General features: G+C 59.4%; 1 protein-coding gene and 1 non-coding gene across 4 annotated transcripts in view; one reads left to right on the forward strand and one right to left on the reverse strand.

Moving 5' to 3' along the window:
• Positions 1–19,730, forward strand: part of OTUD7A (OTU deubiquitinase 7A) — a 100,446-nt gene extending 80,716 nt beyond the window's left edge. For 2 of the 3 annotated variants that reach the window (XM_066355371.1, XM_066355370.1), the window contains exons 7-14: positions 1,124–1,225; positions 5,105–5,232; positions 5,918–6,030; positions 9,520–9,647; positions 10,773–10,922; positions 14,453–14,567; positions 14,717–14,801; positions 16,623–18,396. In XM_066355371.1, the coding sequence (XP_066211468.1) occupies positions 1,124–1,225; positions 5,105–5,232; positions 5,918–6,030; positions 9,520–9,647; positions 10,773–10,922; positions 14,453–14,567; positions 14,717–14,801; positions 16,623–18,071 (2,270 nt within the window). In that variant the 3' untranslated portion in view covers positions 18,072–18,396. Of the gene's footprint in view, positions 1–1,123; positions 1,226–5,104; positions 5,233–5,917; positions 6,031–9,519; positions 9,648–10,772; positions 10,923–14,452; positions 14,568–14,716; positions 14,802–16,622; positions 18,397–18,458 lie in introns of those variants that run through there. The other variant, XM_066355372.1, reaches the window with a different exon arrangement.
• Positions 15,361–15,467, reverse strand: LOC136385098 (U6 spliceosomal RNA). Its single transcript, XR_010747711.1, has one exon. It is a non-coding gene; the product is annotated as a U6 spliceosomal RNA (small nuclear RNA).
• Positions 19,731–20,194: the final 464 nt, after the last annotated feature.

The following is a 20,194-nucleotide window of genomic DNA, read 5'->3' on the forward strand; positions in this document are numbered from 1 at the left end:
AGGAGGAGGAGCAGGAGGAGGAGGAGGAGGAGAGGAGGGGGAGGAGGAAGGAGGAGGAAGGAGAAGGAAGAGGAGGAGGAGGAGGAGGCGGAGGCGGCAGCCCAGGGACCGAGCTAAACTTGTCTCCTGTGGCATTCCCTAAGGGTAATGTAGTTCGTTCAAGGCAAGCATCCAAAACAGACGTAGGTAGGCTCATCCTGAGACAGCTGTACATGTGCGTCTGGAGCCCGGGAGGAGTGTGGGCTAACGTGTGAGGTTGCGGTGGGAGGAGACATCCAGGGAGGGGTCAGCTGGTGGGAGGGACCTTCCAGCATGCCCCCGATGCGGCTTTGTGCGGAGTTGAGGAGCTGGGCCTGAGGGACGCAGGAGCACAGACAGACCCACGGCGGGGGGCAGGGGGACAGGCACAGGGGTGTCTGGAGAAGGGACCCGTGGCCCTGAGTGGGCGAGGTCTCTCCAAAAAGGCAGTGATGTTTGAAGAGTCACAGGTCACCTTTCGGGCAAGGATTCACCCCTCTTTCTCAGAGAGCGTGATCCCATTTTGTTTCCGTTCACCGAAGTGTCTTCGTGGGTGCTGAGCGGAATGACATCTTGCTTTAAACCTTGTGGTGACCATCTGCTACAAAGCTCGAGCCAATGGGTCCCATTATCACGCCTGAACCAGGGGGACGTCACGAGTGACTAAGCGCTTTCCCCGTCACACCACCACCAGGCTAGTCTGGTGTTGTCCTTCCGACGTTCTGCTTGGCAGGAGCTCAGGGGTTTTTTTTGTTTTACATTTTTAAATAGTCACAGTCCCAGCTCCATGCCTTTTCTCAGTTCCTAAGTGACGTTCTTTCTGGGGTGGGGAGTGGGAAGGACCGCTCTCTCGAAGCCCTAGCTTGAAGGAACAGAAGATCTGAACCAAGTCTCCCCAGATACCCTGCTCCCTGCAAGCCATGCCTCCACCTTGGGCACCCCACGCCCCCCGTTTCTGGGTCCGGATGGAGCTGCTCTTCCTTCCCCGCGAAGGTTCTAAAGAACCACCTGCTGGTGTTTCCTGGCGCCTCGGCCAACACACTTATGACGGCCCTGCCCGTCCACGGTGGGGTTGGTTCTGTTCTGAAGTGAGCCCCTATTCCAGGTCGCCTGAACTGGTGGTCCACCGTGTGTACCAGCTGCAAGCGGCTTCTTCCTCTGGCCACAACGGGGGACGGGAACTGCCTTTTACACGCTGCGTCCCTGGGTAAGCGCCGCGGGGTAGACAGAGGTGGTGGGGGGGGGGGGGGTTGCTGCGCCCCAGGCCTGCTCTGGGAATTGTAAAAGGATAGACATGTGCTCAGGAGAGACAGATGCAACACTGTCATCGGGAAGAGTCCCCGGCAATCCCAGCTCTTCTTGACGGGAAGCTGGAAGTCTGGGAGGAAGGGGAGGGGAGGGGGCGTTAAAAAAATAACCCACATGAGAAAAAACCTGTCATGATTAGATGGAAGCCTGAGTGAAACTGCAGGAATGAGGATTAACGGTTGTGATCTGGAGAAATCAAAAGGGACTTCCTGGAGGAGGTGGGATTTGATTTTTTTTTTTTTTAACTGAGACTTGAAGAGTTTGAGACTGGAACAAGAGGCTATTCCAGGCCCTGGCCGGTTGGCTCAGTGGTAGAGCATCGGCCTGGTGTGTAGAAGTCCCGGGTTCGATTCCCGGCCAGGGCACACAGGAGAAGTGCCCATCTGCTTCTCCACCCCTCCCCCTCTCCTTCCTCTCTGTCTCTCTCTTCCCCTCCCACAGCCGAGGCTCCATTGGAGCAAAGATGGCCCGGGCGCTGGGGATGGCTGCTTGGCCTCTGCCCCAGGCGCTAGAGTGGCTCTGGTCGCAACAGAGCGAAGCCCCAGAGGGGCAGAGCATCGCCCCCTGGTGGGCTTGCCGGGTGGATCCCGGTCGGGCGCATGTGGGAGTCTGTCTGACTGTCTCTCCCCATTTCTAGCTTCAGAAAAATACAAAAAAAAAAAAAAAAAAAAAAAGAGGCTATTCCAGGGAGGGATACCACATGGATAAGGCACAAAGGCAGGAATTAACAGGGCATTTGGAGGCAGGGCTGAGCTCGATGAGGCTCGAGCAGGAAGTTTAGGGGGCAGTGAGTGATGCTGGACAGGTATGGGGCCACTATATTGATTGCAGTTGATGCACTTGGACTGACAAAACGACACAGGTGCTGCAGGATATGCAACACAGTAGGCGTATAGAGCAGTGAGGTCAGCAACCTGCTCTGGTGGAGAGGTGAGCCGCACCTGCAGGTGCACCGACTTTCTGGAAGCTCAGTTCTTCCTCAGAGGCCCCACCTTGCAGACTTGAGGCCAAACCAGGGCGGGCAGGATGGCCTGGGTTTGTGCCCAGGACCCTGAAGTGCAGGGTCTCTCTCTGGGGACAGGAAGGACCCTTAGACGAGGAGACGGCCCTTGTGAAACTCAGCTCTCCAGGTAACTGCAGTCACTGCTGTGACCCTCAGCAAGGGCCAGCCCCAGACTTCCCATCTGGCCTGTCGTGGGGTCTGTGCAGCAAGAGGGGGGCTGAGATGACCCTGAAAAGATTTTGAGGGGAACACGTGGGGTCTGGAAGGGACTTGGGTGGCTCAGAGGAACAGGGGCCCAAGAACCAGGGGAACATCCCACACTCCACAGGTTTTAGAGGGACAATGGGGAGACAGAGACACCACCTACCTGCTCCCTTTCTGTTTCAGAACTAACATTTCTACTTACCTGTCTGCTTACCTACTTACCTACTATCTACCCATCTACCTACCAACCCACTTACCTATCTACTTATCATCTACCTACTGACCTATTATCTACCTACCTACCTACCTATCTACCAATCCACCTACCTACCTACCTATCATCTACCTGCCTACCTATTATCTACCTACCTATCATCTACCTACTTATTATCTATCTGTTACTTATTATCTATCTACCTACCTACCTCTCTACCTACCTACCTACTAGTCTACCTACCTACCTACCTACCAGTCTACCTACCTACCTATCTACCGATCCACCTACCTACCTACTACCTACCTACCTCCCAATCTACCTACCTACCTACCAATCTACCTACCTACCTACTACCTACCTACCTCCCAATCTACCTATCTACCTACCAACCCACCTACCTACCTACTACCTACCTACCTCCCAATCTACCTACCTACCTACCAATCTACCTACTACCTACCTACCTCCCAATCTACCTACCTACCTACCAATCTACCTACCTACCTACTACCTACCTACCTACCAATCCACCTACCTACCTACCAGTCTACCTACCTACCTGTCTACCTACCTATCTACTTATCATCTACCTACCTACCTATTACCTACCTACCTATCATCTACCTACCTATTATCTACCTATCTACCTACCTACCAATCTACCTACCTACCTACCTACCTACCAATCTACCTACCTACCTATCTACTTATCATCTACCTACCTATTATCTACCTACCTACCTACCAATCCACCTACCTACCTATCATCTACCTGCCTATTATCTACCTATCTATCATCTACCTTCTTATTATCTATCTGTTACCTATTATCTACCTACCTACCTATTTACCTACCTACCTGTCTACCTATCTACCTCCCTATCCATCATCTATCTACCTACCTTTCTAGCTACCTACCTACCTATCTACCTATCTATTATCTATCTACCTATCTATCTGTTGTCATTGTAAAAGAATGCCACACATTCATCATGGTTGAAAAAAAAAACAAAACACAAAAAATTCAACACCTCCCCTGCCCAGTGAAGGCCACTTTTTAGCAGGTTGGTCTACCCTCTGTCTACCCTCTCCCAGTCTCTCTTCTTTTCTTCCAATGAAATTATGACCTCCCTGTGCGCCCAGTTTAAGGATCCCACATTCTTCGCCCTCAACGCTCTCCTGTGAATCTTCCGCGCTGCCGTTCTTCAGAGCACGCACGCAGTGGTGGCGTCCCTATCGCATCACGTGCTGTCTGACGGCTCCCCCTGTGGTGGGACCTGTCTCCCGTGTCACTCCTGGGCTGGGCTGGGCGGGGCAGGGATGGTGGCTGGGGGAGACTATGAAGAAGAAATCGCCTATGTGTGTGTCAGCCAGCGGCCTCGCTGCCCTGTCTCGGGTGTGCAAACACCTCCGTCCCTCAGAAACCGCAGCGTGCAGAGGCCCCGTCTCTGCCAGCAGCCAGGAGACCACAGGCCGGGGCCCGCAGGCCACCGTGGTCTTGTCTGAGGATGGGCGTCTTCCCCGTGAGCGTGGCGGGTCTCCCTCCGGTGGGGGGCGCAGGTGACGGGGAAGCTGGTTCTCACAGCCGGAGCAGCTGGGCCGTGGCCAGTCCTGGGGCTCACGGTCAGTGGTTCTCGTCTCTGCTTTTAGATTCAAGCAGGATGGCCCGACGCGGCTGTGTGGTGCTCAGCAGCGATGCTCATTGGACCTGCTGACCAAGCCTGACACTTGAGCCTGGGTTGGGGTCACACAGAAATAAAGGACAAGTCATCCCAGAGTCAGGCTGGTGGGCACAGGCAGGGGAGGGGCGGGGACAGACCTCTCTGGGAAGCAGGCTGTGTCCCCTGGGCCCAGACTGTCCCATGGTGCCTGCTCCATCCACTGCTCGGGACACTGAGATGTCTTGGGGCTGCAGGCCAACCCTGAATGAAACCAAAGTCTAACTGCCAACCTGGCCTGGGGCCCCGTGTGAGACGTGTCACCAACTTGTCCCCTTCAGCTACCTCTCACTCCAACGCACGGTGAACGCTAGATCCCTCAAAGCACACCTTAGAGCCCGAGAGTGGCTTGCCAGGGGTCCCAGAGAGGCGTCACCTGATGTCCCTTGCTGTGGTTCTGCTAAGACGGGGACATGCTCTCTCATTAACTTGCCGGCCTGGCCAGGAAGCATCAGAGCAAGGGCAGGTCGTGAGAACTGGGCAGCGGCTGGTGAGTCACCTCCGTGCCTGTGGACGCGGGAGGCCCGCCCGTGAGTCACGACAGCTTGCGTCACCTCCTGGCTGGTCCCCACGCACACACACACACACCCCCCCCCAGCTCTGTTCCTCACGTCCTGTCTCTGCTCCCTGCTGCAGGAATGTGGGGTTTCCACGACCGGGACCTGGTTTTGAGAAAAGCTCTCTACACCATGATGAGGACGGGGGCTGAGAGGGAAGCCCTGAAGCGGAGATGGAGGTGGCAGCAGACACAGCAGAACAAGGAGGTTGGTCCCCCGGCGGGGTGTGTCTGTCTGTCTGCACCTGGGGCCCCACCAGCCGTAGCCACGGGCCCACAGTGGAGTCCGGAGCTCGACCCCAAGGCCAAGGCCGTCTGTGGGGTCCAGTGGAAGTGGCGTCTGCGACAGGCGTGCCCTCCCCGTGTCAGTCCACCGAAGAGGAGCTCAGGCCCTGGTGCACGATGGCAGACGTCCGCTGACACCCCCTAATCATAGAAGCCAACCATCTTCACTCCCTCCCAGAGATCACCGGGGGTCAGGTCCCCGCTGGTGGCCCTGGCCCTGCCCATGGCCCAGCCCCGGGTGTGTGCTCAGAGTCCCGGCCGTCCTGCCCACGTGAACATTGGCACCTCGCTGTCCCCTGGAAGAAGGTTCTGCCCGACATCTGTAGGAAGTTGGCCCGTTACCCCTTTAGACTGTTGATTGCTCAACCCAGGCCTGGTGCATGTACCCGATTGCCCCCTGGGAATGACCCCTGATGCTGGGTGGACCCCCAATAGCATTGAAATTAGAGATGGGGGGGTTCTAGAAACTGTAGTCCAGACAGTCTGTGGCCACTGACAGGTGCACCCAGCCTGGGTACCGGTGGGACACCCCCAGCAGGGGGGCTGGCCCGGCTGTGGAGGGTGAGGAGGCCGCCGCCACCCACTGACCCCGCGTCCCGCTGTGCCAGTCAGGGCTGGTGTACACCGAGGACGAGTGGGAGAGAGAGTGGACGGAGCTGCTCAAGCTGGCCTCCAGCGAGCCGCGCACGCACTTCAGCAAGAACAGCGGCATAGGCGGGGGGTGAGTGCTGCCCCCAGCCCCTCCCTGCTCACCACCCCGGGAGCACGCGGCACCCCAAGATCGGGGGGTGCAGAAACTCTCACCTCCATACAGCAGGTTCCACCTGAGAACCCGGGGGAAGGCTGTGGACCACTGCGGGACGCCCTGTAGATACTTGGGGGGGGTGCCCAGCCCCACGGGCAGAGGCACAGGGCTCACACTGGACCAGTGCTGGACGCCCTGTAGATACTTGGGGGGTGTGCCTAACCCCACGGGCAGAGGCACAGGGCTCACACTGGACCAGTGCTGGACGCTCTGTAGATACTTGGGGGGTGTGCCCAGCCCCACGGGCACGTCACGGGCAGAGGCACAGGGCTCACAGTGGACCGGTGCTGGACGCCCTGTAGATACTTGGGGGGTGTGCCCAGCCCCACGGGCAGAGGCACAGGGCTCACACTGGACAGGTACTGGACGCCCTGTAGATACTTGGGGGGTGTGCCCAGCCCCACGGGCACGTCACAGGCAGAGGCACAGGGCTCACACTGGACCGGTGCTGGACGCCCTGTAGATACTTGGGGGGTGTGCCCAGCCCCACGGGCAGAGGCACAGGGCTCACAGTGGACCAGTGCTGGACGCCCTGTAGATACTTGGGGGGTATGCCCAGCCCCACGGGCACGTCACGGGCAGAGGCACAGGGCTCACACTGGATCACTGCTGGACGCCCTGTAGATACTTGGGGAGTGTGCCCAGCCCCACGGGCACGTCACAGGCAGAGGCACAGGGCTCACAGTGGACCAGTGCTGGACGCCCTGTAGATACTTGGGGGGTGTGCATAGCCCCACGGGCAGAGGCACAGGGCTCACACTGGACCAGTGCTGGACGCCCTGTAGATACTTGGGGGGTGTCCCAGCCCCACGGGCACGTCACGGGCAGAGGCACAGGGCTCACACTGGACCACTGCTGGACGCCCTGTAGATACTTGGGGGGTGTGCATAGCCCCACGGGCAGAGGCACAGGGCTCACACTGGACCAGTGCTGGACGCTCTGTAGATACTTGGGGGGGGTGCCCAGCCCCACGGGCACGTCACGGGCAGAGGCACAGGGCTCACACTGGACCAGTGCTGGACGCCCTGTAGATACTTGGGGGGGGGTGCCCAGCCCCACGGGCACGTCACGGGCAGAGGCACAGGGCTCACACTGGACCAGTGCTGGACGCCCTGTAGATACTTGGGGGGTGTCCCAGCCCCACGGGCACGTCACGGGCAGAGGCACAGGGCTCACAGTGGATCACTGCTGGACGCCCTGTAGATACTTGGGGGGTGTGCCCAGCTCCACGGGCACGTCACGGGCAGAGGCACAGGGCTCACAGTGGACCAGTGCTGGACGCCCTGTAGATACTTGGGGGGGGTGCCCAGCCCCACGGGCACGTCACGGGCAGAGGCACAGGGCTCACACTGGACCAGTGCTGGACGCCCTGTAGATACTTGGGGGGTGTCCCAGCCCCACGGGCACGTCACGGGCAGAGGCACAGGGCTCACAGTGGATCACTGCTGGACGCTCTGTAGATACTTGGGGGGTGTGCATAGCCCCACGGGCAGAGGCACAGGGCTCACACTGGACCGGTACTGGACGCCCTGTAGATACTTGGGGGGTGTGCCTAACCCCACGGGCAGAGGCACAGGGCTCACAGTGGACCACTGCTGGACGCTCTGTAGATACTTGGGGGGTGTGCATAGCCCCACGGGCAGAGGCACAGGGCTCACACTGGACCGGTACTGGACGCCCTGTAGATACTTGGGGGGTGTGCCCAGCCCCACGGGCACGTCACGGGCAGAGGCATAGGGCTCACAGTGGCTGTGCTGCCCTGTAGACAGCCGTGGCCAGGGCACTCATGACACCGCTGGCCTCTGGAGGTGGCACACGCCTGCGGTCCTTCCCACGTGCCATCCTTGCATCCACCACCAAGTCGGAGGTTGTTCCAAACTAGATACCTCATTTCTTATTCTTTTTTTTTTTTTTTTCTTTTTACAAAGACAGAGAGAGGGACAGACAGACAGGAGGGGAGAGAGATGAGAAGCATCAATTCTTTGTTGCAGCTCCTTAGTTGTTCATTGATTGCTTTCTAATATGTGCCTTGATTGGAGGAGGGGGGGGCTACAGCAGACCGAGTGACCCCCTTGCTCAAGCCAGCGACCTTGGGCTCAAGCTGGTGAGCTTTTTGCTCAAACCAGATGAGCCTTGCTCAAGCTGGCGACCTCGGGGTCTCGAACCTGGGTCCTCTGCTCCCAGTTGGACTCTAGCCACTGCGCTACCACCTGGTCAGGCTACATACCTTATTTCTGTGAGAACACAAGATCACTAAGTGAGCCTAGGGTCTCCCAAGTGGGCCCCCGTGTGGGCAGCGGCGACATGTCCCCGTGCGGGAATGAGAACAGCCAGACGGGCAGGCACAGAGCCTCCTCCGGTTCCTACGTTTTGAAGCCGAGGGCCGAGTTGTCACCCCTTGAGAAAGTCTCCACCAAGGGAACAAGAACCGTGAACACGGACACCGAGGAGACCCCGCTCCCCCACTCCCCCCAGGAAGGACAGGATGCCTGTAGAGACAGCCACTGCTTGCAGTGTGGCCTGGCCATCTCCCGGGCCTTTGTTCAAATGTAATTCAACTACTTGGCTGTGAGCTGTGTATGCAGAGCCGTGTCCCCAAGTCACCCCACCACCACCACCACCAGCAGCAGGACCACATCTGCTGCCCCTCGCCCGGCCCCACCTCCTTCACAGACCTCCCCCTGGTCACCGTGGGGATCAGAGTGCCCAGAAACAAGACCCAGCGCCACTTTGGCCAGCACCACAGACCCCACAGAGGCCCCAGCAAGCTGTGGGCCCTGGTTCTCTCCTGCCTCCCAGGGTTTGAGGGACATCAAGGCTGCAGCCTTCTGCCCCGAGGCCGTGACCAAAGCCGTCCTGGAGCCTGCTCTTTCCCTGAGCCAGGGCCACGGGCTGTGGACGGTCCGTCCGAGGAGCTTGCGTTGGGACACTCAGTCACTTCCTTCTCTCCTGCTCCAGGCGGACTGCCCACCACCCTCATGCGTGGGGACATTCCCTAGAAAGCCCCTTGGACCTCGGTTGCTATGGGCCCCACCAGCCTGTCCAACAATCCCGGGATGGCCTGCACCGATGGGTGCAGCTGGAGTGCTGTAAACAGAGGGAAGCCTCCCCCACTCCTGCCCCTGCCAGGTCCTTGCCACCCGCCCTGGGGGATCCGGCCCCCGTGTCCCCACACGCCTCTGCGTCCAGGAAGACCGTATTTCCCAAGACCGCCCAACCCAGAGCCCAATGTGGGACTGGCTCTCCTTCAGCTGTCGTCCGTGGGGAGCAGGGGAGGCAAGGTGGCCTGGGATGGCCGTGACGGCCAGGGTCCACGGAGGGCGCATCAGATGGGGAGGTGTCCTGGGTTCGACCGCCCCTTTTCTGACTGGTCCTGTGACGGCCTCACCTCGCTCTGCCCCCCAGGGTGGACAACTCGGAGGACCCCGTGTACGAGAGCCTGGAGGAGTTCCACGTGTTTGTCCTTGCCCACATCCTGAGAAGGCCCATCGTGGTGGTGGCGGACACCATGCTGAGGGACTCGGGCGGAGAAGGTAAAGCGGACACGTGATCGAGCCGACCTGTTTCACGTGTGACCCAGAAAGCACGGGGTCCCCGACTCAGGAAGAGACAGCCTCCCTCGGGCGGAGCTCCCGGAAGGCCGGAGAGCCTCCCTCGGCCTGCACATGTCCCCGTGCCCGCCCTCCCACTCTCCCTGCTTCCTTCTCCTCCCCCTGAGGACAGGACACTGGCCCTGGCCCATGCATTGGCCCGGTGGGTCAGGGTGGGGACCCAACCCTGGGTGCTGCTGGTCCCCAGCTGAGTCCCCAGAGGGGCAAACAGCCCACACCCTCTCCAGCAAGGCCCTGTGGGTCAGGGTGGGGACCCAACCCTGGGTGCTGCTGGTCCCCAGCCGAGTCCCCAGAGGGGCAGACAGCCCACACCCTCTCCAGCAAGGCAGCCTCCTCCCAGGGCCCTCGGCCACTCCTGACCCCCACCAGCCCTCCGCAGACGACCCCGTGTTAGAGAGGAAAAAGGAACACGGGAAGTGTGGCGTCAGCAGGCAGGGCGGGGGTGCACAGGGGAGCTGCCCACCCTCCCAGAGCCGAGCTCTTGCTGCCACTGCCCTGTGCACACACACGCCTCTGCCTCAGCCCTCACCACCACCTCCGGGGAAGACACCACCCTCCCTGCCCGGACAGACGGGACATTGAAGCCCCTAGACCAGGGGTCCCCAAACTTTTTACACAGGGGGTCAGTTCACTGTCCCTCAGATCGTTGGAGGGCCGGACTATAACAAAAACTATGAACAAATCCCTATGCACACTGCACATATCTTATTTTAAAGTAAAAAAACAAAACGGGAACAAATACAATATTTAAAATAAAGAACAAATAAATTTAAATCAACAAACTGACCAGTATTTCAATGGGAACTATGGGCCTGCTTTTGGCTAATGATGGTCAATGTGCTCCTCTCACTGACCACCAATGAAAGAGGTGCCCCTTCTGGAAGTGCGGCGGGGGCCAGATAAATGGCCTCAGGGGGCCGTAGTTTGGGGACCCCTGAAGTAAGGCCTTGGAGAAACTGGGGCCCGCCTCACCCCCGCCCCAGGATGGTAGGGTGTCCCCTGGTCCCTGCGGGCTCCCTGTCCCCTCACCCTTTTCTGCTTCCACAGCGTTTGCGCCAATCCCGTTCGGAGGGATCTACCTGCCCCTGGAGGTCCCTCCCAACAGGTGCCACTGCTCGCCTCTGGTTCTGGCCTACGACCAAGCGCATTTCTCCGCCCTGGTGTCCATGGAGCAGCGAGATCAGCAAAGAGAACAAGGTACGCCCCACCCACGGCTGCTGGCCTGAGCCCGCCCGGTGCTCAGGGGGTGGGGTGGGCGCTGCAGTGTGGGGGAGGGGACGCGGCACCTCCGGAGAGGCACGCCCTGCACATGCGCACTCAGCAGCAACGCGCTGCGCGTCAACTGCCCTATCTGTGCTTGAACATCATCACTGAAAAGAACAATGTTCACGGGGGAGCGGGGGGTGTCAATTCAGTGATTGTGTTACTCAGCTGTTGCATCTGGGTTTACCCTGTCCAAGGCAGGATGTGCCCCAAGCGTGCACAAGTCCCATGCAGAAGGCGAGCCATTATTTCCAATTAAGAAGAATGAACAGACAGACAGAGGCAAGAGAGAAGAAACTTAGAACTAGTTTTGGAGACTACGTGTGATGTCCAGAGGCTGGTGCGGGGCCGGGGGTGGGGCACAGCGGACCTGAGCCAAGTGTGGGGCTGCTGGGAATGTCATTGGTGTGACGCAGCCAGCGTCACAAAGGAAACCAGGCTGTGGAGAAACACCACATGCTGGGGTCAGGGCCACATCTGGCAACATGTGGTGGCCAGGAGAGAAGGAGAGCTGCATGGCATGAGGGGCACCGTGTGGCCTCTCCCTGTCCCCTTGTCTGTCAGCGGGTGCAGCAGTACCCACCATCCTGGGTGCTGAGCCCTCCCACCCTGCCCTTGTTCTCCTTGCCCCTCCCTGTACCCCCCTTCTGTTCGTCTCCCTGCCCCCTGCCCAGCCTCCACATTTGGTCACTTCTCATTCGACAAGCTCAAGGACCTCACCACTGAAATATACAGTGACCATCACGGGATGGTCCCTTCCTGCACGCGAGCTCTCAGTGGCACTGCCTTGTCCCCACATCAGGCCTGTCTCCTGATCCTTAAACATTGCTCCAAAGATAAACCAAAAGGCCTTGAATCTCCCCCACCACCACCACCACCAAAAAAAGAGGCTCAGCATCTCTCCAAAAGGACCTGCCATACGTGGAGCACATGCTGTGAGGTGGGGAGAGGGGACAGGGCCACCTAGAACCACATCACCCAGCACTTCCGTTCACGTTTCACGGGTGTACCTGGGCACCTCTTCCCTGGGGGCTGGGCATGTAGCCGTGGGTGGGCAGCCCTCTCGCCCCGGAAGGGGGGGGCAGGGATGAAGAGCAGACAGACCCAAGTTGCCCAAGGTGCTCCCAGAGAAACAGCTTCAAACAAGTTACTGTTCTTGAACAACAGTCTCCAGGTTTTCCTGTTTGGGGACGCACGAGGGATGTTTGTTTAAAAGGTTGTCCTTGGGTCTTTTTCCTGGACGCTTCGGTTTGGCCATCTGAGAGCGTGGATGTGGAGGAGAGGGGGCTCGAATGGGAAGATTTACTGAGGATTCCAGGGAGCTGAGCAGCCCTGTCAGGCGCCTAGGGAGGGGACCTCTATGGCCCCTGGAGGACCAATGAATGGGACGCCAGGCCGACCTCCCCCGGTTGCCATGGTGATACCTGGAGCCATGGGACAGGCTCCTGGGGATTGCCCGAGGGAGGCCAGTCCGGAGCCAGCCTGCAGCTCAGCCCTGGGAAGGGCAGCTTGGGTGCGGGGCCGCTTCTGCCCAGTCCAGCCAGATGAAAAACAGAAAACCAGAAAACCGCTGCCTGTTCAGGGGTGATATGGGGGCTGTGGGCATCGTCTGCGCTCACACTTCCTCAGTGCAACAGTAGAGGGCGGCATTGGGTCAAGTGAAAGAGGTAACGGAATGGCGTCCCATCTCAGATTCTGTTGGCCTTTTGTTCTTGCCGGGAATCATGGGGAAGTGATACCTGGCTCAGGGCCAGCCCCGGGAGGGAGGGGAGGAAGGAGGAGGAGGCAGGCCCCGGGCCGGACTGGCGTCTGGGGGCTCACGGACCCCAAAGGCTCTTGGTGCCAAAGGAAACCAGGCTGTGGAGAAACACCACGTGCTGGGATCAGGGCCACATCCGGCAACACGTGGTGGTGGGGGGGGGGGGGAGGCTTCTGTGCGGGGCTTTGCTTCAGAGTGGGCGAGAAACAAGCCCGAGATAGGGAGGCGGGAGCGCAGGACTGTCGGTCTCCACCCATTTCTCCATCTGCACGGGGGGAGGGGCACATGCTTCCGAAGGCGGGTGAGATAGCGGAGGAGAAGGCCCCTGCGGGAGACCCCGGCACCCCCGGGCTGTAACACAGGTTTCTGCCTGCACCTACAGGTGGCCACCCCCAGCCTGTGTTCAGGCAGGGTGCCCCTGCAGCTCGGTCCCCACCCACCAGACACAGGCCTGAAGCCAGGAAGCCCTCTCCGGCAGACACAGCAGCTGGCCTGGCCTCAGCCCCTGGCTGTGCGGCCCCGAGTGGGGCCCGCAGGGGTAGGCCGTCTCCCCCTCTTCCTGCTCCTGGCCCCTGACAACAGGAGTGGGCTGTGCCACTGGGGGGGTCCTGTAGCTGCTCAGAAGCTCCCTGTAGATCCCAGACAACCCCCCCACCCACCCACACACATACACACCCCAGTCCGCCCCAGCCTTTCTTGGTGGAGGGCCAACACTTCCCCCACTCCCCGCCCCTCCCCCCTGGGCTTCACGTGCCACTCAGGAGGGTTTGTGATGAATCGGCCCCTCCCCCACCCCTCCTCACTGCCCTCTCACCCTCCCTGCCTCCTTCTGCTGAGAAGTCTCCCTCTCCAGCCCGCCCACAGCCTGCTGTTTACCCTGCAGTCCGTTTAGCACGACCCGATGTCACAAAGCTCGCCCCAACACAGCCTGTGAGCTCCCTGCAGGCAGGGGCCCCTGTGCCCACGGAGCTCTCTCTGGGCCGCCGCTGCCACCGTGGGTCCCTTGCACTGAGACAGGCTTGAACGAAATCACAGGGGAGATGAGCCGGCGGCCGGGGACCTTCTCTGGGGAAGAGGGGAACGTCGGCCCCAGACCACCTCGGCCTTCAAGGCGAGCCCGTACAGTGCGCTGAGCCCGCTTGGGTCTTCTGTCGGACCTAACAGAGGCACTCCTAGCCTTGCCCTGTCCGTGACAGACCCCGACTCTTCGCAGTTCCCGGTGACAGCGCCCGCTGCCCGTCAGGTCCACCCTCAACAAGAAATCTTCGATTCTGCCCGTAGTGGACCGTGTGTGCGGGTACCTGGCTCTTTCGCTCCTGCCAGGGGATTTTTCGTCCCCTGTGTTCTCCAGGAGAGGAATAAACACCCCCATTCAGAAAACGAACCGTGGGCAAGCCGCAACACAAACGATCTCCGTGAGATCGGAGGGCCAAGCGCTGCCGCGCAGAGCGGAATGAACTGTAAACTGTGCGGGGGTCCTCGGAAAAGCCGGGGACCGGGCGCGCTTGCTCCGTTGGCTCTGCTTAACCGCGGAGACACCTGGTTTAAGAATTCCCTTGACCAGCCCGTGGCGCGGTGGATAGAGCGTGGGACTGGGATGCGGAAGGATTCCCTTTCCTGTCCCCCTCGGAGGTTGCTGAGGGGGGATCTTCCAGGCTTCTGGCGGCCAGGGACCAACTGGCAACGCGCTTCTCTTCTCTTCCAGCCGTGATCCCCTTGACGGACTCGGAGCACAAGCTGCTGCCCCTGCACTTTGCAGTGGACCCTGGGAAGGGCTGGGAGTGGGGGAAAGACGACAACGACAACGCCCGGTTGGCCCAGTAAGCCCTAGCCCTGTATCCCCTCTCCCCACCCCCATCCGCAGACCCCACAAGGTGAGGGGCTGGGCTGCCCCGGCTCCGCCACGACAGCTGGCGAGCCTGCAGGCGGGCGGCGGGGCACATTTGACCCCCGTGTCTTCTCTCGCCAGCCTGATCCTGTCGCTGGAAGCCAAGCTGAGCCTTCTGCACAGCTACATGAACGTGACGTGGATCCGGATCCCCTCCGAGACCCGGGTGAGCCTGGCGTGTGCTGTGATGCGGCCGCGCGGCAGCGCAAAACGCGGCAACGCGGCCGCGCGGCAGCGCCAAGCGCTTGGCTGGCCTCCTCCGAAACGCTGGGTCGCGGGGTGGAGCCCATTTCCCCATCTTGGGTTGCACCAGGGACTCCACCCTCGAGTCCCAGACCTGCCTGCAGTCCTGGCCTCCATTGCCCTGGCGCGTGAAGCCCCAGGTTCCCGGTGCGTGCGTGACTGCATGCAGGAGCACGTGTGTGTCTGTATGCGGGCGCGCGCCCGCTCCTGCTACAGGATTTATTTTTTTCCCCCGTTTTTTCTGGGAGAGGAATAAACACACCCACTCAGAAAAAACAAACCCTGGGCAAGTTGCAACACACACTATCTCTGCGAGATCAGAATATCACGTGGGAATGGAATTCGTTATAAACTGTGTTCCCTGGGAAAGCGAGGGAACCCGCGCTGCAAGCGAGGGAAGTCCTCAGCGCCCCCTCTGCCCTCCCCGGCCTCCAGATGTTAAGAGGGAGTCACTTTATTTATTTATTTATTTGTTTATTTATTTAAATATGGAACGCTTCGCGAATTTGCGTGTCATCCTTGCGCAGGGGCCATGCTAATCTTCTCTGTATCGTTCCAATTTTAGTATATGTGCTGCCGAAGCGAGCCCAAGAGGGAGTCACTTTAAATATCTGCCGGATGTTCTCTCAGCTTGGTAGCGAATTTCCAGGAAAAGGGAATTGTGTTTAAGAAAGAGAGAGGGAGGGAGGTAGAGAGAGAGAGAGAAAGAAAAGGAAAAGGGAGGAAAGGAAAGGGAAAAGGAAAAGGCTTATAAATAATTCGTCTTCCCCAGAAATCAGTTTCTTCACTTCGACACAAAATGGGACTGAGGTTAAAGGCAGAGTCCGGACCAGGACATGCCAGGCACTGCTCAGAGGACCTCCTTTCTTCAGCCCTTTTCTGTATTTAATTGTCACAGGGCTGCAGGAGGCAGGTACTGATACCCCCTTTCACTGATGGTACAAGTGACAGGCAGTGGCAGTCTGGCCGTCGAGTCCTGCCAGCCTGTCAGGTGTCCTCAGTAGCCTGTGCTGCTGGCAGATGTTCCCTCCTTGCACCCAGAGGGGGGTGGGTACTGGAGACAGCAGCCCAAGAATGAGAACCAGGAGACTTTTAGGCTGTGACAGGGCAGCTCTGTTGTGCCTCACCAGGGACCCTTTCTAAAGGAAATGGTGACATCTTTCCTGTTGTGCGCCAGTCCTATTTCTGAATCCTTCTTAGCTTAGCACTCCGTACAGCTGGCCTGGGAAAGGAACCTTAAAGTCACAGGGCAGCACTGAATGGAGGAGATGTTTGTTCCAAAGCCCGAAGAATGAGGTTCTGAAAGCAAAGCTTCTGTCCCCTCCCTCCCTGGTGCAAACAGGAGAGATGCCTTGGTAGGAGAGACGCCTACAGGCGCAGGACGAGCGTCATCCTCACCTGAGGGCCTCGACCTCTACAAAGGGGCCAGCCTGGGTCCTGGTCCCCCTGTGTCTGGGCAGGCGGCAGCCTCACCGGGGTTGCAAAGCCCAAGTGTGGGCAGAAAATCCTCTCTAAAGTGGGCAGAGGCTCCGGGGCTCAAAGTCATGTGGGTACCTGCACCTTAGCCAAACTCCCTGGCTCAGACTTTCAGGTTACCAGCGAAGAGGGGTCGGGATTGCAGCAGCGATGTCCCAAGGCCCCCAGGTAGCAGCACAGGACAGGGGCAGTGTCTTGTCTTCGTGGGTCCCACATGGGGACAGCTCATCTCTGACCCTCCACCCTCACTCTCGCTGTCTCCCCACAGGCCCCTCTGGCACAGCCGGAATCCCCAACAGCCTCGGCGGGAGAGGACGTGCAGTCCCTGGCCGACTCCCTGGATTCTGACCGAGACTCGGTGTGCAGCAATTCCAACAGCAATAATGGCAAGAGCGGCAAGGACAAGGACAAGGAGAAACAGCGCAAGGAGAAGGACAAGACGCGCGCGGATTCCGTGGCCAACAAGCTGGGCAGCTTCAGCAAGACACTGGGCATCAAGCTGAAGAAGAACATGGGCGGCCTGGGCGGCCTGGTGCACGGCAAGATGGGCCGCGCCAACTCCGCCAACGGCAAGAACAGCGATGCGCCCGAGCGCGGCAAGGACAAGAAGTCCAAGTCGCGCAAGGGTAGCAAGGAGGAGTCAGGCACCTCAGCGAGCACGTCGCCATCGGAGAAGACCACGCCGTCGCCCACGGACAAGGTGGCGGGCACATCGCCGGCGGACAAGGGCGGCGGGCCCCGAAGCGATGCCTGGAAGTACAGCACGGACGTGAAGCTGAGCCTCAACATCCTGCGCGCTGCGATGCAGGGCGAGCGCAAGTTCATCTTCGCCGGCCTGCTGCTCACCAGCCACCGGCACCAGTTCCATGAAGAGATGATCGGCTACTACCTGACCAGCGCGCAGGAGCGCTTCAGCGCAGAGCAGGAGCAGCGGCGCCGCGACGCGGCTGCCGCCGCTGCCGCAGCCGCCGCTGCCGCCACCAGGGCCAAGAGGCCGGCACGCAGGCCCGAGACCGAGGGCGCCCCGAGCTGCGAGCGAGCTTCGCCGGGCCCGCCAGCCGGGCCGCCCACACAGCTGGTACTCAAGTTCAAGGAACGCCCGAGCCCGGGGCCGGTGTCAGGCACGCGGGCGGCGCGGGCGGCAGCGGTGAGCGGCGAGGCCTCCCCGGGTGCTGGTGGCGGGAGCGCGCGGCGAGGAGGCGCCAGCGGACCGGCCCTAGGGCGGAGCCCTCCCGCGCGCCAGAGTGTCATCCACGTGCAGACAGCGGGCGTGCCGGAGGAGGCGTGCCTCCCGGCGGTGGGCGTGCTGCGGCCGTGCGCCACCTACCCGCAGCAGAACCGCTCGCTGTCCTCGCAGAGCTACAGCCCGGCTCGCGCCGCGGCCCTGCGCACCGTCAACACGGTGGAGTCCCTGGCGCGCGCTGTGCCGGGAGCCCTGGCGAGCGTGGCGGGGGCGGCCGGCGCGGCCGAACCCAAGTCCCAGACCTACACCAACGGCTTCGGCGCCGCGCGCGACGGCCTGGAATTCGCCGACGCCGAGGCGCCGGCCGCGCGCTCGAACGGTGAGTGTGGCCGCGGCTGGCCGGGCCCTGCGCAGCGGCGCTGTCAGCGCGAGAACTGCGCCTTCTACGGGCGCGCCGAGACGGAGCACTTCTGCTCCTACTGCTACCGGGAGGAGCTGCGGCGGCGGCGCGAGGCGCGTGGGGCCCGGCCCTGAGCACGCGCCTCCGAGCCTCCCCACCCCCCAGCCCCGGCCGCTCGCCCCGGAAAGGACTGCTTTCCATTCTGTCGGTGTCTTTTTTTTACGTGCCCTGGTCACCCGGAAGGCCAGCGACCCCTGTGTCAGTGCCGTGTACGTGTTTGGTCAAACATTCCTCCTGGTGCCTGAACTTACACTGACGCCACTCAGGTAGTAGACGGATAGGAAACAAGTCATACTGTCGGCCGTGGGTGTGCTAGCTAGCATCTGCCTCGTACCGTGGAAACTCATAGCCATTGCAAGAATATTTTTGTTCCGAAATAAAGAAATTTGCAGCCCTTTGTTTTTTAGAAGGGAGTGTTTTACATGCTTTTTTTTTTTTTTTTTTCTTTTCCCCTAACCCAGCGACTGACCTCTTCCATGCAGTGGTCACATGTGTGCGCTCCGTACCGCCCAGGATTAAGGAGCGAAGGTGTGCGACCTGGGACTGTGGTGGCCGCTCTCTGTGAGCGCCACCGGCTTCCCCCCCTCGGGTTCCCGGAGGAGAGGAGGCACCTGGCCTCCCGCTGATGCCGTGGTGGTCACTGTGGCCCTTTAGGAATATACATGGCTCCATCTCAATAGCAAAACCTCTTCCCGCAGACACCCCCCCCCCCCCCCCCTGTGGCTCGAGCAACACTCACACTGCCATCCAAGCCCCGGGCGTCGGTAGGATGGGCATCGGACAACCTACCTCGCAGGGTGCTGTGAGGTATAGCGATTGCCCCAGGTGCCGGGCAGCTCAGGAGACAGGAGCTTCCCAAAGACACCTTCGGTCCAAACAGCAAGGTTCTGAACTCACTCCCTGGAGTTGCCCGTATCTGAGCAAAGATGCCAGCCTGCTCACATTTCTCCTCTGAAGACACTTCCACGGTGGACTGTCCCCAGAGGGCCCCTAGGAAGTGATCACCGGTGCCCCAGAGAGAGGCGAGGAATGGACTCTTTGGTCACTGTGTAAGCCCCCACGAGGCTGCTTTGAAACCCAGCCGCGCCTCTTTTCTTAGGGAAGGAAGCCCCCCCACCCCCCACGCCACCTGCATCTGTCTGGGTTCAGTCAGATCCAGGGACGCCAATCCCATTGGGGTCCCCTCTGCAGGCCAGGCATCACCCTGCCTGTGGCTCAATAATCCATGGAGGGGGGGCAGCCTCCGCCCTGAGCCGTCCCTTTTTTTTGGTGCCTCCTACATTTCTTGAGGAAAAAAAAAAAAAAAATGTGTCCTTAGCTACCCGGTTTGTGCAGCAATATGCAGCCTCTTCCTTCCAAGATTACCTCTGAAGATCACCGTTCTTGGTCAAGGATGCGGAGGAGGAAACCGTGCCTCGCCTCGCCGCGCAGAGCGCTCGTTTGCCAGGAGGTACGAATGAGATGGGGGAAATCCTTGCTAGCAAAAGAATATTTTAACACCGGCAAGAGCCTCAGGAGAGCCTCTGGTCATCCTAAAACAAGGAGAACGCACCCGGTTTTGCTGCGAGGGTACCCTCAGAACGTGCAGACGGTATAACATCTCGTTGGAGCCAGCTTCTCCTCCAGAATGGATGCTTACCGCCCCAACACATAAAGAGCAGCAAAAAAATTAATAAATAATATATATATAGACACACACACACACACACAGACACACACACACATACGTGGGGAGGGGATTTTTTTTTTACTTGTTTGAAGAATTATAATAAACTAATTTGAGTATCTCCTGTGAGTAATTCCTTTCATTTCTTTTTTTTTTTTTTCTTCCATTATTCCACCACACGTGGAGTTTTCCGTAACTTACAGTTTGCACGAGCGGTTCCTGAAATGAAGCAAAATTATATATGAGATTAGAACCTTAAGCCATTTTTTTTTTTTTTTTGAGGTTTTACTTTTCATTCCAGTCCTTCCGATGTGGGGCAATTGCTAACATCCCTGTCCCTGATATTACTGGGGTTTCTTTCGTTACTCAGAACAACAACAACGAAAGGGAGGTGGGGGTTTTTTGTTTTGTTTTGTTTTGTTTTTTAAATCTCTCATTGAGAGGGTCTGCAGCTTTTTGGACAGACTCTGCCAGCCAAAACTGTGAGATCACAGATAGAGGCCGCTCTCCCTGGTCAGTCTTAGAAGGTTG

Source organism: Saccopteryx leptura, chromosome 13 (assembly GCF_036850995.1).
Source record: "Saccopteryx leptura isolate mSacLep1 chromosome 13, mSacLep1_pri_phased_curated, whole genome shotgun sequence".
Taxonomy (NCBI): Eukaryota; Metazoa; Chordata; class Mammalia; order Chiroptera; family Emballonuridae; genus Saccopteryx; species Saccopteryx leptura.